This window comes from Bactrocera dorsalis, chromosome 1, assembly GCF_023373825.1.
Source record: "Bactrocera dorsalis isolate Fly_Bdor chromosome 1, ASM2337382v1, whole genome shotgun sequence".
Classification (NCBI taxonomy): Eukaryota; Metazoa; Arthropoda; class Insecta; order Diptera; family Tephritidae; genus Bactrocera; species Bactrocera dorsalis.
The window spans coordinates 17,182,266-17,203,887 of record NC_064303.1 but is presented as its reverse complement, the minus strand read 5'-3'; the positions used below and the strand labels follow the sequence as shown (position 1 = coordinate 17,203,887).

Genomic DNA, 21,622 nt, shown 5'->3' with positions numbered 1-21,622 from the left:
AACTACAATGTATTTACTAACTTGAATGTAGGTAGTGTCAAGCTGGTGCATAATTATTGTATATTATGGTGCCATTGTCAATAGGAAGTGTTAGATTTTCTCACTTCTCACCATTTTTGTGTTTTTTTTTTCATTTCACGTAATTGATACACTCGAATGCACAATTGCACCAACGGCATATCGATGTCTTACCCAACAGTTTTGTCTGTCTGCTGCCTGTCCACCTACACCTATGGTTAGCCATGGTGCATACCGGGCTTACAGCCGTGTAGTCAACAATTTGCACAGCTTAATTTTGTAATTGATATCATTAATGAAAGGAAAGGCGCAAATCACAATTGTCGTTACAACAGCGAGAACGACCGCATTACGTAGGCGCTGTAGACATGAGACGCTGTAACTATGTAAGTTTGTAATGGCAGAAACCTTCTCAACAGCAAAACAGCAGCGGGAAATCGCCAACACCACCGCCACCGTCGCTGTCGTCAGCGGTTAGAGTGACAGACAAATCTCAAACGCCACCGCAGCTGTCACTCTGAGCCCCAGCAAGTTTTGCAATAAACATATTTTTTTTTTATTTTTATTTTTGTATAATTTTTTATTTTTAGTTTTGTAATTTTTTTTTTATTTTTGTATTCATTTCAATTTGTTTGTTTCACATCTAGAGTTACAATTTGCCTTAATTTTTCCACAATTGCGTTCGCTTTTGCTGGCGATTTAAGTGCGCGTACAAAAGACTTAAGCCACAAACTTGATTTGGACTTTTTATAATTTTTATTTTAATTTGTTGACATTTTTACATATTTTTATACACCGAACAGCGCATATTAAGTTTGCCACGAAAATTATAATATACAGGGGTTAACACTACAGACTTAATAACATATGATGGAATACACACACACATATACATATAATTAAATGATCAACAGAAGGAGCTGAGTTGATTCAGCTATGTCCGTCTGTATTGTCCCTCAGTTCATGAGATATCAATCCGAAATTTTGCACACGTTCTTTTCTCCCCAAAAAGCTGATTATTTCTCGGAATCACCGATATCGGACCACTACAGCATATAGCTGCCATATGAACTGAACGATCTGAACCAAGGTCTTGTATGGAAAACTTTTTTATTTGGTGAGATATATTCATGAAATTTAGTTATTGAGTTATTGTATAAGATAATAGTGTAATCAGCGAAGAAATTGTGAAGATCGAACAACTATAACATATAGCTGCCATACAAACTGTTTGATCAAAATCTAGATTTTGTATGAAAAACTTTTTTATATGACAAAATATCTTCACGAAATTTGGTCTGGATTATTGTCTAAAGTAACTGTGCAATACCTGAAGAAATTTTCTTGATCGGACTACTATAGCATATAGCTGCCATACAAACTATGTGATTAAGAATCAAGTTTTTTTTATGGAAAACTTTTTTAATTTTTGAGATATCTTCATAAAGGTTAGCATAAATTATTTTTCAGAGCAATGGTACAATACCTGAAGAAATTTTCTTGATCGGACTACTATAGCATATAGCTGCCATACAAACTATGTGATTAAAATCAAGTTCTTATAAGAAAAACTTTTTTATTTGATGAGATATCTTTACAAGATTTTGTACAGATTATTAAACAAGGCATTGGTACTATCTCCGAAGAAAACGTTCAGATCCAACCACTAGGTCATATAGCTATCGTACAAACCAACCAATCAAAATCAAGTTTGAAATGGAAAGTTATGTATTTGTGAAGGGTATTGTTGCTAGAATATAACCAAAGTTTTGTTTTTTTCTTTTTGATGTATTTTTTTATAATTATTTTTATTCGTTTTTATTTAATTTTTATATAATTTTTTATTCCATGTATTTTATTATTTTTTTTAATTTTTTTGATTTAATTTTTTTTATTTTGTATTTTTTTTGTTCCAAAAATTTTTTTTTTTTTAATAAATTTTTTCTACTCCAAACCATTTTTATTTATTTTTATTAATTTTTTTCTATGCCAAACAATTTGCATGTGACGAATGACAATCGAAAGCAATCGCTTAGCGACTGTCCACCTAACCGCCTGCAACAACTATGCAGCTCCACTGAGTGTAGGCAACTGTGCAGTGAAGGTCATTGCAATTACTGTTAGTTAGCGGTGACGTCGGCGGCAGCAATTACCAGCTAAACGTTTTATTGCCGTCCACAGGCGATGCCTTTGAACTGTTTATTGACGTTTGCTTTCGATTTCGCGCACACTTTTTTGTATTTTTTGGTTTTTACTTTTAGTTTTATTTTTCCTTAATATCTCAAGTCAACTATTCCATTCTTTATTTCATTTACAATTTACCAGCATTCGACAGTCACCCATTCCTGCATTTATTGCTACAGGTTTGCGCTGAAGTTCGTTAATATCCAATAGTGTTAACTCAATTGCCTTTTGCGGTGACAAATAATTGTTCGACTCAAAGTCACCAATTCACTGTCAGCCAACTTCAGTCGGTTATTATTTGAGTTTCGCTTTTTGTTATATTTTCAGTTGTGTGCATATTGTATGCGCATGAGTTTGAAGCTTGATGTTAATTGCGAATTGTATTGAAAATCAGCATAGCGTGTCATCAACGAGCTATTGTATGTAGTTTTTAAGGTTTTGTGGAAAAGTGAAGTTCACTAAAAAATTAAAAGTTGATTCAAATTTTTATATATTTTTTTAAATTTATTTTATTTTTTATTTATTTTACTATTTTTCATATTAATTCATATTTTTCACATTTTTGTTTTTTATCTATTTTCATACTTTTTTGATTTTTTCACATACCATTTGTGGCTTGGTTTACGCATAATAAAATAGTTTATATTAGAAAGAAAAATATATAAAAAATATTAACTAATTGAAAGATTTCGCAAGATAGCCAATTATATTTGTTCTTGGCTTCCTACGTAGAATAATAATAATTACAGATATTCACATACGAGGTATGACAATGAAGTAATGAGACTGATTCCATAAAAACTGTATATTAGAAAATTATTCTACAACTCTTCCATCTCCTTCAAAGTAGTTCCCTTGGGCAGCTATACAGCGATTCCAGCGCGTTTTCTATGTTTCGTAACATTTCTGGAACGCTTCGACTGGGATGTCCGCGAGTACCCTCTTCACGGCTGCTTGGATGTCCGTAATCAACTCAAAATGGGTTCCTTTGACCACCGATTTTGTTTTAGGATACAAAAAAGTCACAGGGTGACATGTCGGGCGAATAAGGCGGCTGTTGCCACATGGCAATCCCTTTAGAGGCCAAATACTGAGACACGCTGAGGGCGATGCCTGGCCGCACCCTGTTGACTCGTTTTCGCAATCTTTCGAGTACATAAATCTATCAAAATTACTTATTTTCTGATATGTTATCAACAGTTCAACACAAAAACCGTTTCTGAATGCGTGGCAATAATAAAAATCTTCAAACATCTGTATTGTGAAATGGATTTTTTAGTTTTTTTTAACCTTAAAGAGCATCATAGAACTAGAATATGCTTGCGTGCTTAAGTCAGTCAAATATTTACAATTTTTTTTACATTCCCTTTGAAATATTCTCTGATATATGTTCCTTTAGAGAAGTTAATATCAACTCAGATAGCAATGTGGCGATACTAGCTTTATAGTTATTAACAGTGCGTTCAGGGCTGACTAAAGAGTACCCAGCCTCGCTATCAATAGCATCGACTGTCTTTGTGAAAGGACTGGTATGAATGTCAGGCAACAGCGAAATCGCAGGACACTGTAAAGCTTATGAACTAGCAAAAAAGGCACCCTTGAACCGCCATTGGTAGAATGGGATCGGGTCGGCGCTCCCGTATCCTCTGTTGTGTTGTGTTTTACTATTAGATAGCTTGGCTTCTCTGAAGCTTTGCCAGCGCTGATCTATCGAAAGAGACCCAGTGACCTCTTTACCATCAGCAAAGCTAGCCTCTCCCTAGCTTTGGGGTTTTTTCCAGGCTATAGCTTTATAGGCACTCACGCAGTAAGGCTGGGAATCCTACCAGTCGTCATCTTCAGAAGTTAAATGGAAAAAAATGTGGTAGAAATAACTCAACACTTCCTTTTTGACTTTCCCGCATTTGGGAGGTCAAGTCTTAAATACTTGGCGACGCTGGCGAAATTGACGGAATTGATATCAGCCGCCTCAACAAATTGACAAAAATATTCGGTTATCATTGAGCGGTCATTTCGAACAGTATTTAGTATGACAAAAGACCGGCGTGCTCAGCTGTCGAACTAACTTAACCTAATACCAAATGCCATTATGTATGGAACTCGATTTCCTTTTGCATGTCCATCACGGGAAGTTCAGACGCTGAACCCAATTTTCGACGGTTTTCAATGCTGCAATTTCATGTTCGATATTCGTAAGAAGTTCATCAATCGTCGCTGGCTTGTTGACATCGACCATGGACTTGAGGTAGCCCCACAGGAAACAATCCAACGGCGTCAAATCGCACAATCGAGGCGGCTTAGTGACTGGGCACAACACGTTCACCAAAACACACAGTAAAGTGCTTGTACTGATCATCACAGGAAAATCGTAATTTTTTCGGAATGCAATGGTGACTCATAGAGTACATATGGATTGCTGTTTGTCCAATAATGCATTTTTTGCTTATTGACGAAGCCATTCAGCCATAAATGAGCCACATCGCTGAGGATACTGAGAACAAAAAAATTTAAAAAAAATCGCACATTTCTGTGTCTAAGGTATACGAGTATTTGTCCTGAAAATAATTTTTCCCCCATTAACTTTTTTTCAGCTCCAAAAAAATTAAAATTATGTTGCCTTACTGCAAAAATAAGCGCACAACTTTATATTTTCTATCGAAAAAGTTTGCTAAATAGCTGTTTTTTTATCACCTCACACACATTTTTATTCAAATTAGAATTTTTTAACATGGTGTCCAACAAATTCAGACCAAAGCACGCTCTCTCTACTTCGAATCATTCGATTAACCTACTATGCTCATGGTTAAGTGGCAGCAATATATCAGCGCGCCAAGCAGCCACTCAGCCAGCGGGGTAGTCAGCTTGTCAGTAAGCTGTGCTTATAAGCTTACATAAACACAAACACAGAAACATACAAGTATATTTATAATATAAATATATATGTATATATATACATATATATAAATATATATATATAAATTGTATACAACTTCAGCTAACCAATATATCTTGCTTGCTCAGCATTCGTGCGCTTTGGCTTCAGCACATTTTCGCCACTACTGAACTACATCAAATTGGTGTAATTAGAGCTTAATAAATTATCGCACACTTTTTTCATAACATTTTTTTGCCTTCACTATATATAAATATAAAGGCGAATTTGCCTTTCTTGCTTGGCGCGTTGCACGAAAAAAGTCACAATAATTACTTGCAAGTGCCTTTGCAATCTTTATAAAAATATATATATATAAATATAAAAAAACTGGTTCCTTTGTGTTTCATAAATTCAAAGTCAAGTTCAAATCAACTTGAAAATATCAAAACTTTTTGAGTATCTTTCCTTCATATCGCTTTTTTCAGTTTTTTTTTTTAACTTTTTCATTTTTTTTTAAGCTTTTTCAACTTTTTTTGTACTCTTTTTAAGCTGTTGGTTACTGTGTCTTCCAATAACTTCAACTTTTATTCATGCTGTGTTATATATATATATATATATATATATATATATAGTAAGCATGTGCATATATTTATACATACATACATACATAATTATATGGATGAAAATGATTAATGTGCGATTTTGAGCGCAAGCGTGCAAGTGGTTGCTTTTTTCGCTTTGAGGTCTGCCTGCAGACACTGACGGCGTGTGTTTGCCGCTGCTCTTTTAATTAGTGAGCGCATACAATTATGTTTGGCGGTGTGGAAAGTGATTGTAGTTTCGCAGTTCCAGTATGTATAGTGTTGTATATATAAAGTCTATATTCGACTGCTGCAGCCGAAACTTAGTCGGTGAAATGCCCTTGAGATATTGGTGAGATATAGAGTAAGCCACGCGATTTGATGCTTTTTGAATTCGACTTCTCTAACTTCAGATTTGTGGCTACAGCTTAGATTGCTTTCGCATCATATAATCCAAAGGTGAGCAATTATTTATTACATCGCGAAAAAAACAAAAAAAAACAAAGCATTTTCAGTTGGTCAAGTAACATAATCGGTTCCTTTTTGGTTTCGAACAAAATGTATTTTCTGGATCAAGCCACATACTGTAACAATGCAAAAATATTGCACTCATCAATATATTTCAAGAATACAGTATTTGTGAATTCTAGGTTAGGTTAGGTTAGGTCCCATCACATAATAGGAATACTAACTGGTCACCACCTGGTGGCGATACACGCCCGCCGGATAAGTCTGACAGATCGAAAAGACTGCAGGAAATGTCTAGATCAAGGCACCAGGAAAACACTCAATCATCTCTTGAGCACTTGGCACGTGTTGGTAAGACTACACTGTAAGCATCTGCTTGAAAAACTTAAAAAATGCTTCACTGGCAACTGAAAACTGTACTACAGGAAATAACTATGCTAAAGGAAAATAACTAATAAATTTCAACTCGTATAGGGAAATGCTCACAGCGTCTCTTCTTCAGCGGCTTCACCTCATGCAGTCAGAGAAGGATGGGATTTCAGAAATTCCCAGTTTTTTACTATGGCAAATACTCAGTCTTCCTGAGCCTTATATTGACCATGGTGTGTTGTACGTAGTATACTACAGATGTCAAAGAAGAGAACCGCTTTTTTCACGTTCAAGCTTCATAGCGATGGTCGCTTTCCTGTGCTGCCTCAACCAAATAAGTACCCATAAAACATTATTGGCTTAGCTACGGTTGGTAGAGTCAATATACAGACTTTCGTGAGGGGGAGCCTGCCTTCCCAGTAGCTCCTTTTGAGAATATACAAGTACATAAAGCAACGGCTGCCTTCCTCACTCTCAATTTTTTTTAGTTTTTTTAAAACAATCTTCGAAGATTTCGTTCAGATCTGAGCACTATATCATATAGCTGCCATACAAGCCGAACGATAAAAATAGTTTCCTTATATGAAACACTTTCTTATTTGACAAGCTATCTTCACGAAATTTTGTACAAATAATTATACAAGACAGTGGCACAATCTCCAAAGAAATCGTTCAGATCGGATTACTACGGCATAAAGCTGTCATACAAACTGACCTTCAAAATTTTTAACTTGTATGGAAAACTCTTTTATTCGATCAGATATCTTCCAAAAATTTTGCATGGACTATTATCTAAGAAAGAGATGTAATCTCCGAAAGAATTGTCTGATCGGATCATTATATCACATAGCTGTCATACAAACCGACCCATCAATTTATTTTCCTTGTAAGGAAAACTTTTATAATTGAGACGATAACTTCGAAAAATGTAACATAAATTATTTTCTAAAGGAAAGCTATAATATACAAAAAAATTTTATAGATCGCACTACTATCTGATATAGCTGTCATACAAATTTAAGGAATAAAATCAAGTGCTATTAAGAAAACTTCTCTTTTGTGTAGGGTAAACTAGCTTTGGTAACCTTGAAGTTGGTGTTTATTTTTTGTTTTAATTAATTTTGAGTTATTTTATTATATTATATTTTTTCAATTTTTTTAAATACATTATTTTTTACTTAATATTTATTTATTTATTTTTTAATTTTTTTGTTTTACGATTTTTCTTACCTTACACCTTTGCCAATTTTTTTATAATTTCTTATCATTTTACTTTATTTCCAATTTCATGTTTACATTTTCCTCCCTGTCATTTCAAATTCAATTACATCTCATACATACATTGTAAGTCAATCGCTGAATTACCTGCCAACCAACGAAAGACTTAAGCGACGAACTTGTTTCTATTTAACAGCCATATCGAATGAAATTTCTTTTGTCCACATTTCAACAAATGCTGCATTATGCTATCACCTTTTCCACGAAAATTTGAATAGACATGCATTTACGGCACTTCAGCAGAAACCGCTACAATCAAAGGCAACGAAACAGCAATCACACGAAAGTCATAAAGCCGCAACGTTCTTAGCACCTCATAATAAGCAGACAAAAAATAACTGTACTGTTGTGTGAAAGCTGCAAAGCAGTATGCATAGATAAAAAACCAAAAAGACCAAATAGCAAATATGCTTCAAGAAATATGAAAATAAATATAGCAACAACAACAACGAAAAAACAATAATAACGCCGCAGTAGAATGGCTTGCGCCAGACTTTGATGTAAAAACACTTTTCTTTGTGTTTTGTTCTTAATGCGCTTTGCAGCATTTTTTCAGCACCTCAAGCGCTCAGTCGCGTGCGCTACTTTTTCCTTCTAGCCAACGTTGACGTTGACGTTGACGCCGGCCGCTATTGGTAATTTCATGGTATAATATGCGCTTTAGTCAGACCGCTTGCCGTAGAAAATTGAAAAGAAATGTGTTGTAGCGGCGTTAAGGTTGAAGTGAGTTTATGCAAAACTAGAAGGGGAAAAAATGCTATACAAAAAACAAAAACTTTCGTAACAAAAAAAGCCAACGGAAACCGAAACTTGTTCTCACTAATGTAGCGGTCAGTGGATAGTGGTCAGAACAAAGCATGAATGACCATTAAGCATTGCCACAGCTTCACGAAAGACTCGGCTGAAAGTGGCGACTTTGTGTTGGTGAATGCTTTATGTTTGTTTGTTGTTGTTTGCTAAGCATGTGTGTGGGTTAACGGCGGCAATCTGTAGCTGAACTTGCGCCCATTTTGTGTAAACATTGTATTTTGGCATGCACACATATATAATATATAGCAATAAATCTAGTTATATATCGATAGTTAGTAATTCTACTTAAACCTTTTTTGTTTGCTCCATGCATAATGTGTGTAAAAAACAGTGTTATAGTTGCATATATATATTCATCCAGCCATGTATGTCTAAAGTGGTTGAAAAAATTTAAGCGCGACGCATGCAGGTCTACTACCGCTGCGCTGCAACCAGTTTCTACATGTTTGCCCATTATTAGCTGTTGCTGCTTGACAGTTGTCTATTCGCAGCCAGTCTAGTTTGCTTTGCTTGCGCGCGTGTTGTTTTTTTCATTCCTTTTCCTATATTGACTAATGTCAGTTGGTAGTGAATTATTGATTTTTTCGACTTTTTTTTAATTTCGAAGAATTGTCGCGCAATTATTTCAGATTTTACTATTTTAAGCGGTGAGTACTACAATAATTTGTGCATCGAATTACTTAGCAGCTATTAGCGGCTATAATATTGTAAATAAACACTTGTTACTTAAAATATATTTAAAAATAAAATTAGAAGTACAATTTCACAAGGCTTCATTAATATATAATATATATAACATATAAACAAAAACTAATGGGTGATCCATTTCGAGGTTCCCTTCTCTTCTAACGAAAAAAAAACACAGATATTTCAAATTTCTGTGAAATGTTTATTATCATTCAAAAGTACATTCTTTGGCATTTATTTTTTGAAGATTATCTCTTTCAAATGTTGGCCGCGGCTACATTTCAGATGGTTCATCCGTTGAGTCCAATTTTTGATGACTTGTTAGAGCATTTCTACTGGTAACTGGCGAATGACAAACATAATGTTTTGCTACAAGGCCTGAATCGAAACGGGATTGTCCACATAGACTTTGGACTTTATATATCCCTAAAGAAAGAAGTCTAATGGTTGTGATATCGCACGATTTTTGTGGCCAATCAACCGACACAAAATTTGAAATTATCTGCTCTTTGAAGTGTTCTCTCAATAAATCTATTGACCGTTGTGATGGGTGGGGAGTGGCGCCGCCGTGTTAAAACCGAATGTTGCCGAGATCACGAGCTTCAACTTTAGGTATCAAATAGTCGGTTATTATGGTTATTGAGTCATTGACGGTTACGTTCTCACCGGCATCATTTTTAAAGAAATATAAAACGATTATTCCACTGGCCATAAATCTTGATTTTTTCTAGCAAAATTTGGCTCGAAAACTTCGGTTCTTCAAGGAGCTTTTCAAGATCTCATAGAGCGCAGCGATGTCGTTTAGAAAGGTCGACTTCGACTTCAGTTCTTGCAGAAACTGTATTTTGTATGCTTTTAATTTAAGACCGCCAAGACCTGCCGTCGTTCCATACGTCAATTCGTGTTGCTGCGACAAAGCTGAATCAACTCTCCTTGGTCTTCGTGTACACTCTCAGCTACGCCTGCTATATTTTCTTCACTGCGTGCTGCAAGTGGTTTATCCGGTCGGATATTATCCAATAATGTATGCTGGGTCTAAAGACGGCTCATTAGGCCGATTGTGCTGTCCATAAGTTGAGAGAAGCGCGCGAAACACATTCTTTACAAAAGTGAAATATCCTTATAAAGTTGGTTTTTAAACGTTGTTCAGGTAAGGATGGTAAGGATTAGTTAAGTTGTCGTCGACGTCATCCAACGGAAGGCCCAATAAATGTGCCGTTTCGACTGGGTCGCAACAAAGGGAGAGGGGTGTCAGATGAGTGGGGTTGGTGGGGCATGAAAAAAGGTGAACAATGTCATGTGGAGATTCCTTGCACGCACGATATATGATATGTCTGGGTCTATTATGAATAAGTAGGAGTTTAACCGGCTACAGTATCCAGCACGAAGCTGTGCCAAGGGTCACTTTAATTTCTCGTAGCAACTCGAGCTCTTCACCTGCAATGAGTGATGGTTGGACTCCAAGTACGCTATTCACTGGAAGGGAGTCGGTGAAGGTGCTGATGGCTTCACTGTGAATGGCGGTCAGTGCTTGTCAGAAGATTGTTGCGCCCGAAGTCTGTTCTATGTATTGTCTCTTTTCGTCTACGTAGTTGAGAAATGACATTTTGATGTTCCTAGGAGGCGGTTCCGCTCCAAACATGTGACTGCATGGATGATTTCTACGAAAGCATAGAACTGCTTGGAGTGGAGTTCATTATGCGCCTTAACTGGGAGCATACAGGCCTCACTATATAGGTGTTCGATAGGAGACGTCAAGAGGCAAAGTGTCGTAGTTCGGAGTGCAGTACTCTGACAGGTCTAAAGCTTCCATGTATGCGTTTCCCTGCATCCAATTCATCATATATGTATGTAGCGTGACGTAGTTAAAGACGGGCCGTCCGATTGCCTTGTAAGTTGCCAACAACTTTTCTTTGTATTTTTCACATGTGCTGCCGGCTAGAGACTTGAGAATTTTGTTCCGTCTCTTTACTTTGGCTTTAATCGCGGTCGTATGAGTAGTAAAGAAGCACAGACTGTCAAATCTTTGGACTTTAACAGTCGGAATTTTGACGCCATCGATGGTAAAATTAAGATCAAGTCTGTACCCTTTCGTTCGTTTGTAAATATGGTCGCTGTGGACTTAGTGGAGAAAGTGTTAAGTTCCGCGCAGAGAGAAAGCGTAAAAGGTCAGAGAGATAGCCGTTTACTTTTGAACACATGCCATCGATTCCATTGTCCGACTTCAATATCTTGCTATCATCAGCGTACGACTTTATTGAAATTCGCTCTGGTGGCTGTGGGAGTTTCGAGATATAGAAGTTAAACAATAGCGGGGAGAGAACACACTCCTGCGGAATCTCTTGTTTAATTGTTCTCAGCTTAGAGTTTTTTCATCGAAATAGTGCGGATAATTGACCACCGCTCAAGAAGTTCATATTCCACCTCTTCAGTCCTGGAGGGATCATTGTGTGACCGACTGTCTCAAAGGCTTTTGACGAGTCCAACTCTACTAGGATCGTTCTCTTTCAGGTTGGTTTCTGATTAAGGCCACTAACTATCTGGGCGTTTATGACGCTAAGTGCTGTGGTGGTACAGTGCACTTTTTGGAGGCCATGCTGGTGGTTTGCTAGGCTCAAATAGTGAGTGAAATTCGGCAGTAACAAGGCCTCAAGTGAGTCCTTTACTGGGTAGAGAAGATTTGTCGAACGTGAGCACTCCCTTTGTTGGCTAGTTTCCCAGGTTTCAGTAGTGGTGAGTAGTGGGGAATTCCATAAACAGCCGGCTCTACGCACTGGAATTGGCCCGGATTTTATTCGGCCAAGGGCTGTTATTTCATAGATCTAACTCCGTTTATACCGGTAAGTCTTAGAGTTGAGGGGTTACATGGGTTTCACAGTTTCAAAAAATCGAAAAAAATTTTTTTATCTTATTAAATTCTATAACATCTCTAGAATATTGTCCAAATTTTCAAGTTGATCTGATCAATACTTTCGGAGATACAACCCTGAGAACTTGTGCGCTCGAGGCAATCTAGGCTAAGTGCGCCGTCTTTAAGTCGGTTGTTAAGATTTCTCGCGAACTACTCAACCGATCTTGATGAAATTTTACACAGGTCTTCGAGATATCATTTACAAGGTCTTGAACGAAGGATTTCTTTTTTTTTAATTACAACTATTAAAAAAAAAAAAAAATGTCGAGAAATTTTCATCGAAATTTGCCTTTTTTTATATAAAACGTCTGATAAAAATCCGATTTTCATTTTTTTTTCGTCCAATACCCAGTTTATTGCCTTTACTAAAACACGTATTTTTTATTTTTATTTCTGATGATCCTGAAAGAAGTTCTGCTGACAACGCGGATGCACCTTTTTTCCGAGGGACTGCCGGAAATGGCGTCGTAATGACTGCCATTTTGATATTTTTTTTTTGAAAATTTTACAAAATGTTTATTAAATATGAGTCTTTTAAATAAAAAAAAATAATTAAAATATTACATTTTTTATATGTAAAAAAAAAATTATTGAAAAAGGCCGTTTTTTGCCCGAGGAAACCCATGTAACCCCTTGATATAGACGTATCCGTCTGTCGTCCGTATATCTGTGTTTGAGATATCAATCATCAGAATTTATTTTTCAAAGCGGACCACAATGGACCACAATGGAATATAGCTGCTAACTGACCGATCAAAATTAATCTATCGATCATTTTATACCCTTTGCGCTATAAGAAATGCATCTGTGAAGGGTATTGCATTATATTAAGTTAACATCTTTATTTGATTTTGAATATATTTTTTTTTGTCTTAAAACATATATACTTCCTTAATGTATTATTGTTATATCTGTTATGACAGTTAGTTTTTCGGAAATTTAAATTCTTGCTATCAAAATCTGAGCTTTCTTTACTTTCTAAATGTTAACAACTATAATTTTTATGAATCAAAAATCTAATAAAAGCAACTGTTTATCTTCTTTCATTACAGCAAAGCGCTGGTAAAAATTAGAGCGTGAACTGGACAGTCACCACTATCTCTTTCAACGCTTACGCATACACATAAATCTACATACAAGCTGAGCTGGCAGTTCATGCACTAGCAGTTACGGTAGCCGCGAACGTAGCAAACGTAAATAAATGCAATGCGCGTGTAGCGTAAACTATTATTATGATAATAAATTAAACTTGCCATTAATTTAGAAGCAAACGAAGAAGCTGCCAAAGAGATAGAATAGCAAAAGCGGCGCGAGCAAGCAAACGAGCAAGCAGGAAACGCAAACGTAGTGGAAAGAAGTAGCCAAACAGCATAAAGTGTAACAAGCGAATAAAGTCGTACAACAACAACAACATAATAATAATAATATTACAATAACAAGCAAACGCACAGCGCATAACAAAGCAACGCAGTGCACGTAGCATGCGTTGCACGCACACACACACAGAGACACGCGCTGAATTGTAATTGCAAACTGAGTTAAAATAAAATGGAAGTAGCAACAACAAATACGCATCATCACAACCATCATCATCATCACCAGCAGCATCAACATCTCGGCCATCAACTACATCATCCAGCGCATCGCTTGCCAATGGCCAAAGCACAACAACAACAGCAACAGCAACAGCAACAGAACAGCCTCATAGTGAGCGCCGCCAGCGACAGCGCGACGCGCAATGGCAATAGCGGTGGCTCGCCGCGTTCGCCGTTCCAGCGCGAGGTGCGCGAATGGCAGCGCATCGATCCAGATACGGGCGCTTTGCTGAGCGGCCGTTTAGAGGCCGATCGTTGGATTAATGGGCCGTTGAATAGTTACGGAAAGGTGAGTGCGCATCGACAAAAATAATCATAGCGCTATATATATATATGTATGTTTGTATGTGCGTGCGTGCCGCGCGCTTTCGTAATTATAGTATTTGTGGCACGAAAGCGGACAAAGCTGAAATCTCTAGCTAGAATTACGGTAGTAAATGTTGTTTAAGCGAAATGCGTTGCACGCCGCACTTGATTGATTGCTGTGCGTAAACGCATGCGTGATAGTTGGTGTATATATATACATATACATACATATATATATTTATATATATTGTATATGCGTGTGTGTGTATATTTTGTAATTTTAATTCGCTGCCGCACACTTAATTGCGTTGCTTGCGCGCGCGCAGTATTGCCTGCCATGTGGCAACATTGTTTGCAGCCAATTTATGACCGAATGACTGACTGTTGCACGCATACTTCATGCAACATTTATCTATAAATATATATACATACATATACATATATAGTATATTAACCATATGTATGGATTTCTAGTAACGCTACCCTTTTTGTTGGACAACATGCAGTGCTTGGCTCACAGCGCTGTGCCGCAGCTCAGCAGTCTGTCGAGAATTGACTGACAAGTCGGCAAACACTGACAGCTCATCAAATGTTGTGGGCATTTTTGCGCTATTTTTTTGTTGTTGTCGTTTTTGTTATATTTTTAATTTATTTATTTTTATCTTCAGTATTTTCACTCATGTACATATGCACATGTATGCGTGACTTTGTGTTGGTCTAGTTGCAGGGCGTTGCGAGTTTTAATTAAAAAATAGTCCGCTAAGTGGTTTTGTTGCTATTTTTAATAGGTAAGGATAGTAAGGAGCGACACCTCTACAATTAGCAGCAGCATATTTTACATATTTGCCAGAAGTATGTCTCATCAAAAGGAAATTCTAGCGATTTTCTGTAAGCTGGTGACCCCATAGAATGTATTGCAGAGCACTTTGTGACGGAAATAATATCAGCTTACAGAGTGCTGTCCAATAACTTGTACAAACTTAATCAAATTTAAACCGAACTGACAGAAAAAGGCTACATTTCAACCATTTATATACGTTTTGTAATAAAAATCTTAATTCTAATTTTCTTCAGCAAATGACTTTAAATCAACTTCAATTAACTCATGCTTCATTATTTTCAAATTCATTAGACTCATTTCGCGTTCCCCCGAAGCAAATTTTCAAGTTTCAAAAACAGAAAAAATGTCACAAGAAAATGAATATGACGAATGTAATGACTGAGCGAAGACTTTCTTTCATGTTTGGCTAACAATTCAGTCAAAATTATGCTAGAATGCATTCCTGAGGTGAAAAATTCATGAATATTTGTCCAAAAAATCCGGCCGTTTACGGCGAGTTGCTTCACGTAGATGCCTCATAAGGCCAACTGGCCTTTTTATGAAGAAATTCCCACGAAATTCAAAGCAAATTACGATTTTTGAGCGACTTTAACGTGGTTTTTTTGGTTTCTGTTGATGATTGTTGGACAGTTTCGTCGTTGTTATATTCCCAAAACCACGTCTAACTATCAGTAATGGTGCGTTTGATGAATAAAGGATTCTGGGATACGTTGTCAATCCTTGTGCCATTCAAGTGCTTGTGTTTATGATAAAGTAGGCTGCCTAAAGTACTTTTGCAATATTTTGAACGATTCCGTATCGGAGATTTCATTGGAAACACAAAACTTCAAGCAAACTTGTTATACTCCTTTCCATGGTAAAAATAGCTAAATGACATTTGGAGATCAAAATCCTCACCAGAACACAAAAAATTATTGTATCAATCTGATAAAAAGAGTTGTCAGCGTTTCGGTTTTTGTATGCATTTGAAATGAAACAGTCCGTGTGAAATTTGATCAGATGGAGGTGTACTTTCGAATTCATATATGAATTAAATCGCTCTAACAAACACTCCGCCTCTTTCTATGCATGGAACTACTTAAAAAAAGTGTTTTTATAGATATCCTAGTTAAATATAATAAGTTATTTCAATTCATCATGGAAAAAAGTTCTTCTATCTGTCAAAACATAAGATTATGGTCAGTTGACAAGCAATGTAATTAGTAGTAACGAATTCTCAGTTCAACGAAGTGAATTCCACTAAGGATGAGAAAGGCTTTTTACCAGATATTTCGTGTATTTTAGACCTTGTGTGGAACTAAATGAGCTTTTCGGGCTTCTCAAAAAAGGGATGATACTTAAAAGGTACACTGCACTGACTGATAGCCTGTAATACGTAAGCTAAGTTTTATAAAAGAAAACTCGATATTCTTAAGATAGTAAAGAATACTCAACAGACAATATCAGTAGTCTTATAGAGGGAGATAGAGACCAACACCATGTTCCACGTAAAGATTATCTACTCTACCTATAAATACCATCACCATTGATATTCTGTGAAGACTTAAAATCCAACCCTGAGCTCTAGGAAGATCTATTCTTGATATTTTTTAAAAAGAAGAGGCACCACTGAGTGAAATGGAATGCGAATTCTATATTTTAAGAAATCAAATTTACTATATTCTCATGTCAATAAGGATTATTCAAGAAACACTCTCAGTTATCTTAAACTCCAAACCCATACTCCACGGAAGGATTATCTTAATACACATAAATTGAAAAAGAAAACACAATAAATATTCTGTCCAGATTTAACATCGAACCTTGACGTCTAGGAAGATATCTTATTGATATCATCTAGATAGAAGAAGAACCAACTTCAGAAGGTCCACCATAGTTGATACATCCGCCAAACAAACACCTGTCAATATTGAATTCCATCACTTGGGTAAACCTGAACTCACACGAATATCATCAGATTGGAATCCTGAAGGGATCCGATAGAGTGATCGGATCGAAATCCACCGAATGGTATCCTATTGGGAGTAATTTGATTTGTTATTTCCTGTCGTTAGTGTCGCATAATTACGATTCTTTAGTTTATTTGGTCCGAAAGTTGCACCCAATAGATGGCGCTTACAGTTCAAAATATTTACCAATATCATTATTTATCAACCGATCCAATATCAAGATACTCTCGCAACATCATAATTATTAGATTTTGTTATCAAGATTAGAGTAGGCTTGCAAGAATTTAGTAAAACATTTATTTCGAAATAAGTTGGACAATAATCTGCCAGGAGCAGTTCGATTTATTATTTTCAGCCACTATGGTACTATAATGAAATCACAAAATCCATATCATCACATCTACGAAGACGCCACAAAATACACTTTTTTGTATTAAAAGTTTCTACGAGCGAACATATTATTTTAAACAAATAAATTATAAGTGATCTTTACTTTTAAAACCCGTCAAAATACCTCAGGCTATACCATGTAGTTATAAATAAAGCACTTGACCGTCACGATTTTCAAAACTCGATCCTCTCAAATAGTGTTGATTACTTCAATTTCATGCAGAGAATCATTGAACTTGAAAATAACTGGGTTTTACCCAAAAAAACAATAAACCTACAACGTCATTTTAAGAGCTATTTAGTATAAACATTGAGCTCCTGCTGCTGTCAACGGTAACATTTGAAGACATCACCCATAAACACTATACATTCTAAGCCAGCAACAACAAGCGCACATTTTGTCAGCTAGTTAAGGTAGAGAGGAGAAGCCGAAACATACAAGAAGCTTCAATCGATAAGTAAAATTTATTGTGGCGGCGAAGATCAGAGCACAGCTTGTGGTATGTTCTTCAAGCACACACACATCCACACACTGGCAACACACCCATAACATGTACACGTATATGCGCATGAAGCTACAAGAAAGCTTCAAATCACAATCCCAAGTGCCTATTTAAAAGAAAAAATTGAAGTGTACCACACTGTGTCTGAAAAAATAAAAAGCAGCGAGGGAGATAGATTTGTTGGCTGCAGCGGCGATAATTCGCTGGTTAAATTGTGGCGAATCCAGTGAAAAGAAGTTAAAAATTGTAAACTCAATTGGCGCTGATTTGTCGGTATTGGCTTGATGATTCCTGCGCTGTGTCTACGATGGCGGCAGATAGAAATCATCATAAACAATCGGCGATTCGTTGTGGCAGTGACAGGAGCGGCGAACTATAAAGGTAACGCCAAGTGTCAGAAGTTGACATGGTTGAATAGAGTGCAAGAAGAAGAAGACCAGCCAGTGAATAGCCGAATTGATGAAATTGACAGTTTTCTGCTTCAATTGATTAAGGTCTTTTGTAATATGGTGATGCGGATAGACTTTGGAAGGCCAATATATATGGTTTCATAGGTATCATATTTCTCATTAATTTTTGTTGTTTATGAAGCTGTATACGTATATATATTGTGAGTGAAAGAAATTCGCTGTGATCACTTTGATGCTTTTGAGGAGTTCACAAGACTTCAGCAGTAATATAGATCTAAAATTACATTTAGAGAACTCGAACTATTATATCGTTGTTCCTTCGCTTGTAAACTTATGAAAAGTGATGTTACGTTATTTTTCATTTTAACTGACAATATACATATATGTATCTAAATCTAAAAGTTAATATCTTTACACATACAAAGATCGCTTGCTTTTACTAATTTAATTCTATATTTTTTCCATAAACATTTCACCGAAGGAAGTAGTTAATTGTCTGTGAAAAGTGCAATCGACGTGGTCGTAAATTGCAATGAGCCAGATGTTGAGGTGTCACTTTTAAATATATACCAGTGATTGTCACTTAAAAGGTGGGGGAAAATGTAAGCGTCAATACGAGTATACATGTGTATACATATATATGAGAGTATTGTCAGTAATAATACATGCAAGTATGTGCTGCATATGAAGGTGTGCTTCAAGTGTTTGACTGTGCATGGTTGTGGTGATGTGATGTGATGTGGCTGTTGTGTCTGATGACATCCTCAATTAAATAGAATTTACTACACTTTATTGGACTAATGACTTACATTAATGCACATTACTATATATACTGTAGTTACTTACATATCTACCACATTTACTTATACACAGACAAATAGTATATGTTGGTTATGGAAAAAAGTCATTAAATTATTGCTGTCAGGGTACTTGATCGTTTAAGTAATATTTTTTCTTGGGAAAGGTGAAAAGGGTGAATTAATTCATTTGATTTCCAAAGTGTTTGCAGATATTAGTGTCTTTAGAAAAATTTAACTACAAGCTATTAGATGATAAGCAATTAATAATGCGACTGATGTAATTATGTTCTCTAAGTTGAGACTTCTGAAAAATTAGCCTTTTAAATTAATTAGATTATCTTCCACTACAGTCCTCAACTAGAAATCACCTACTAATGGTCAGCATACCCCGAATCATAGATTCATCGATGTTCTATGTTTCCTTCGACTGCGTCGTAACTACTTCTCATAACCTTCACAGGTGCATTTCTTATAGCATATACTATATAGGATTCGATTTGAACTATTTCTTCGAAGATTATACCGTTTTCTTGGGAAATAATTCGGTCAAAATTTGTTTAAGATTTTTTATCAAATAAAAGATTATCAAAGAAAAGATTATTCTATACAGATACTTGATTTTTATTGCTCTGTTCGTATGACAGCTGAACGGCACGGGCAGCAGGCAACAGTAATGCGCCACACCAAGCTACTGCTGGGAGGTTACAACCTGCAAGGTTTAGAGATATGATCAACCTCCCACGAGAAAAAACTCCGTATTCTTGACTCGCTCTATACAGGGCACAACAGGCTCATGATGCACTTATCCAAAAAAGAGCCAAGCCTCTTGCTTAATCTGCTGGTTTTGCGACATGGAACAGAAAATCTCATAACACCTGATTCTAGCTTGCCCAACAATTTGTAGAAGCAGGCTCATTACCCTATTCATCTACGTGAATAGTAATCACATCAGCTCTCTCGCGCCCAGCAAGCAGCTGGAATTATTCAGAGTGTTAGACCTTTATAACCATATCTGATATAAGAGAGGGCACAATAGACCATAGTCGAAGTGCAAAACCTCAATTATTTTCTATCTATCTATGTTGTATTACAGCTATAGTGGGCCCTTACCAGACGGGTTCAAACAAATAAGCAGCTTCTTCGGAAGAAAATTATGAGTTCGCGAATATATAGTTCTCTAGGACATCCATCGATTGAGCATACGATGTAATTCGCAAGGATCTAGATTTATTTTCTTAAGATAAATATTTTTACTCTTTGACTGAAAATTTCAAGTACGGATTTTTGGTTTTTGTTCAAATTGAAAGTAATACATTTCAGGAGAAAAGCTTAATGAGGGTATGTAAGAGAGAAAACCTACAACAAGTCAAATTAAACAGATTTTTATTTTTATATGTCGAACTGAACTAACTATGGCCAGTGATCTCCAGAGTATCATAAAGGGTATGCACTGTTTCTTGCTAAGATTATAAGCTTTTCTGAAAAGAAATGAAGGCTCAGGATATCCAAATATACAACCAGTAGCAGCAGATCAACCTGCAAATTTAAAATGCCCATCCTAGCCAGAACATTCGCTTAAGACATAACCATTAATACTGCTTGTAACCAGAAAACAGTCACAGAAGAAGTATCGTCATAAATTTCTTTCAGTATTTGTAATTTCGGTTTCAAGGGAAGGAAATCTCGAACAAATGCGCCTAATTGTAGACAACAAATTATTTTAGAAAGATTTTAACACCAAAACGTTGCCTACATTTAGGGTGATACTACGGAATGATGTTAAAGATATAGGAATTTAATTTCAAGTTCTTAAACACGTAATCACTAGATACCCCCTAACGCTGTACTGCTTAAATTCAAAGCGTTATTATATCCACTGGAAGTCAGTCCCTTTCGCTGTTTGGCGCCAATTGGAAATTCCAACTGCAGCCTGGTTCTTCTCCACCTCGTCCATGCAACGGAGTGGAAATTTTCCTCTTCTTTTTTAATTTCGTTCACTACTAGACCCATGTTTTGAGTTCTGTAATCGACGATTTATTTCGAAAAGTTTTGGATTATCTTGATCCTGTTACCTTTAATCTTTAGGGGGACCTCCGGAAAAAGGAGTGTGGCGTTGAAGCAGATTCTTTTACTCACAATTACCTCAAATGCTAGAAGACAGGAAAAGTCATGTGAAAAATATACAATCCAGAGTGGCTTAAAGATTGAAATTATTAACAAAAACCTCATTCCTTCAAATACTACTAGACAAATGTATCAAGGAAAAAAGGAAAAGTGTTTTATGGTGACCAATACACCCATATCTCCGACACATTACAACTGCTGGAACAACTTCAAATTACCGAAGAAGATTCCAAAATATAATTCGACTTCTTAAAATCCGCAAGTACATATAATCCACCAAAATCAGCCGCCTCAAACTAAACCCAAAATTCATCTTACTGCCACTTGGCAGTCATCGCGCCAATCAAGGAGTCACTCGGTCAGTTACAAATGTCAGAGTTGGAATCGGCATCGCAGCGCAGCATCACAGCTTGATGCAAGTAGCACAAAAGCACAATCAATGCATGCGCAGCGATTGCAAAAGGCCAGCAGACACCAACAATAGCAACAACAACACACTGCCAAGCTTGTGCCGCACGCAACC

General features: G+C 36.4%; 1 protein-coding gene across 12 annotated transcripts in view; it reads left to right on the top strand.

The window, feature by feature from the left end:
• Window positions 1-21,622, top strand: part of LOC105222035 (pneumococcal serine-rich repeat protein) — a 153,156-nt gene that overhangs the window by 83,759 nt on the left and 47,775 nt on the right. For 11 of the 12 annotated variants that reach the window (XM_049451902.1, XM_049451906.1, XM_049451928.1 and 8 more), the window contains one exon: window positions 13,234-14,065. In XM_049451902.1, coding sequence (XP_049307859.1) covers window positions 13,730-14,065 — 336 coding nt within the window. In that variant the 5' untranslated portion in view covers window positions 13,234-13,729. The remainder of the gene's footprint in view (window positions 1-13,233; window positions 14,066-21,622) is intronic. The other variant, XM_049451922.1, reaches the window with a different exon arrangement.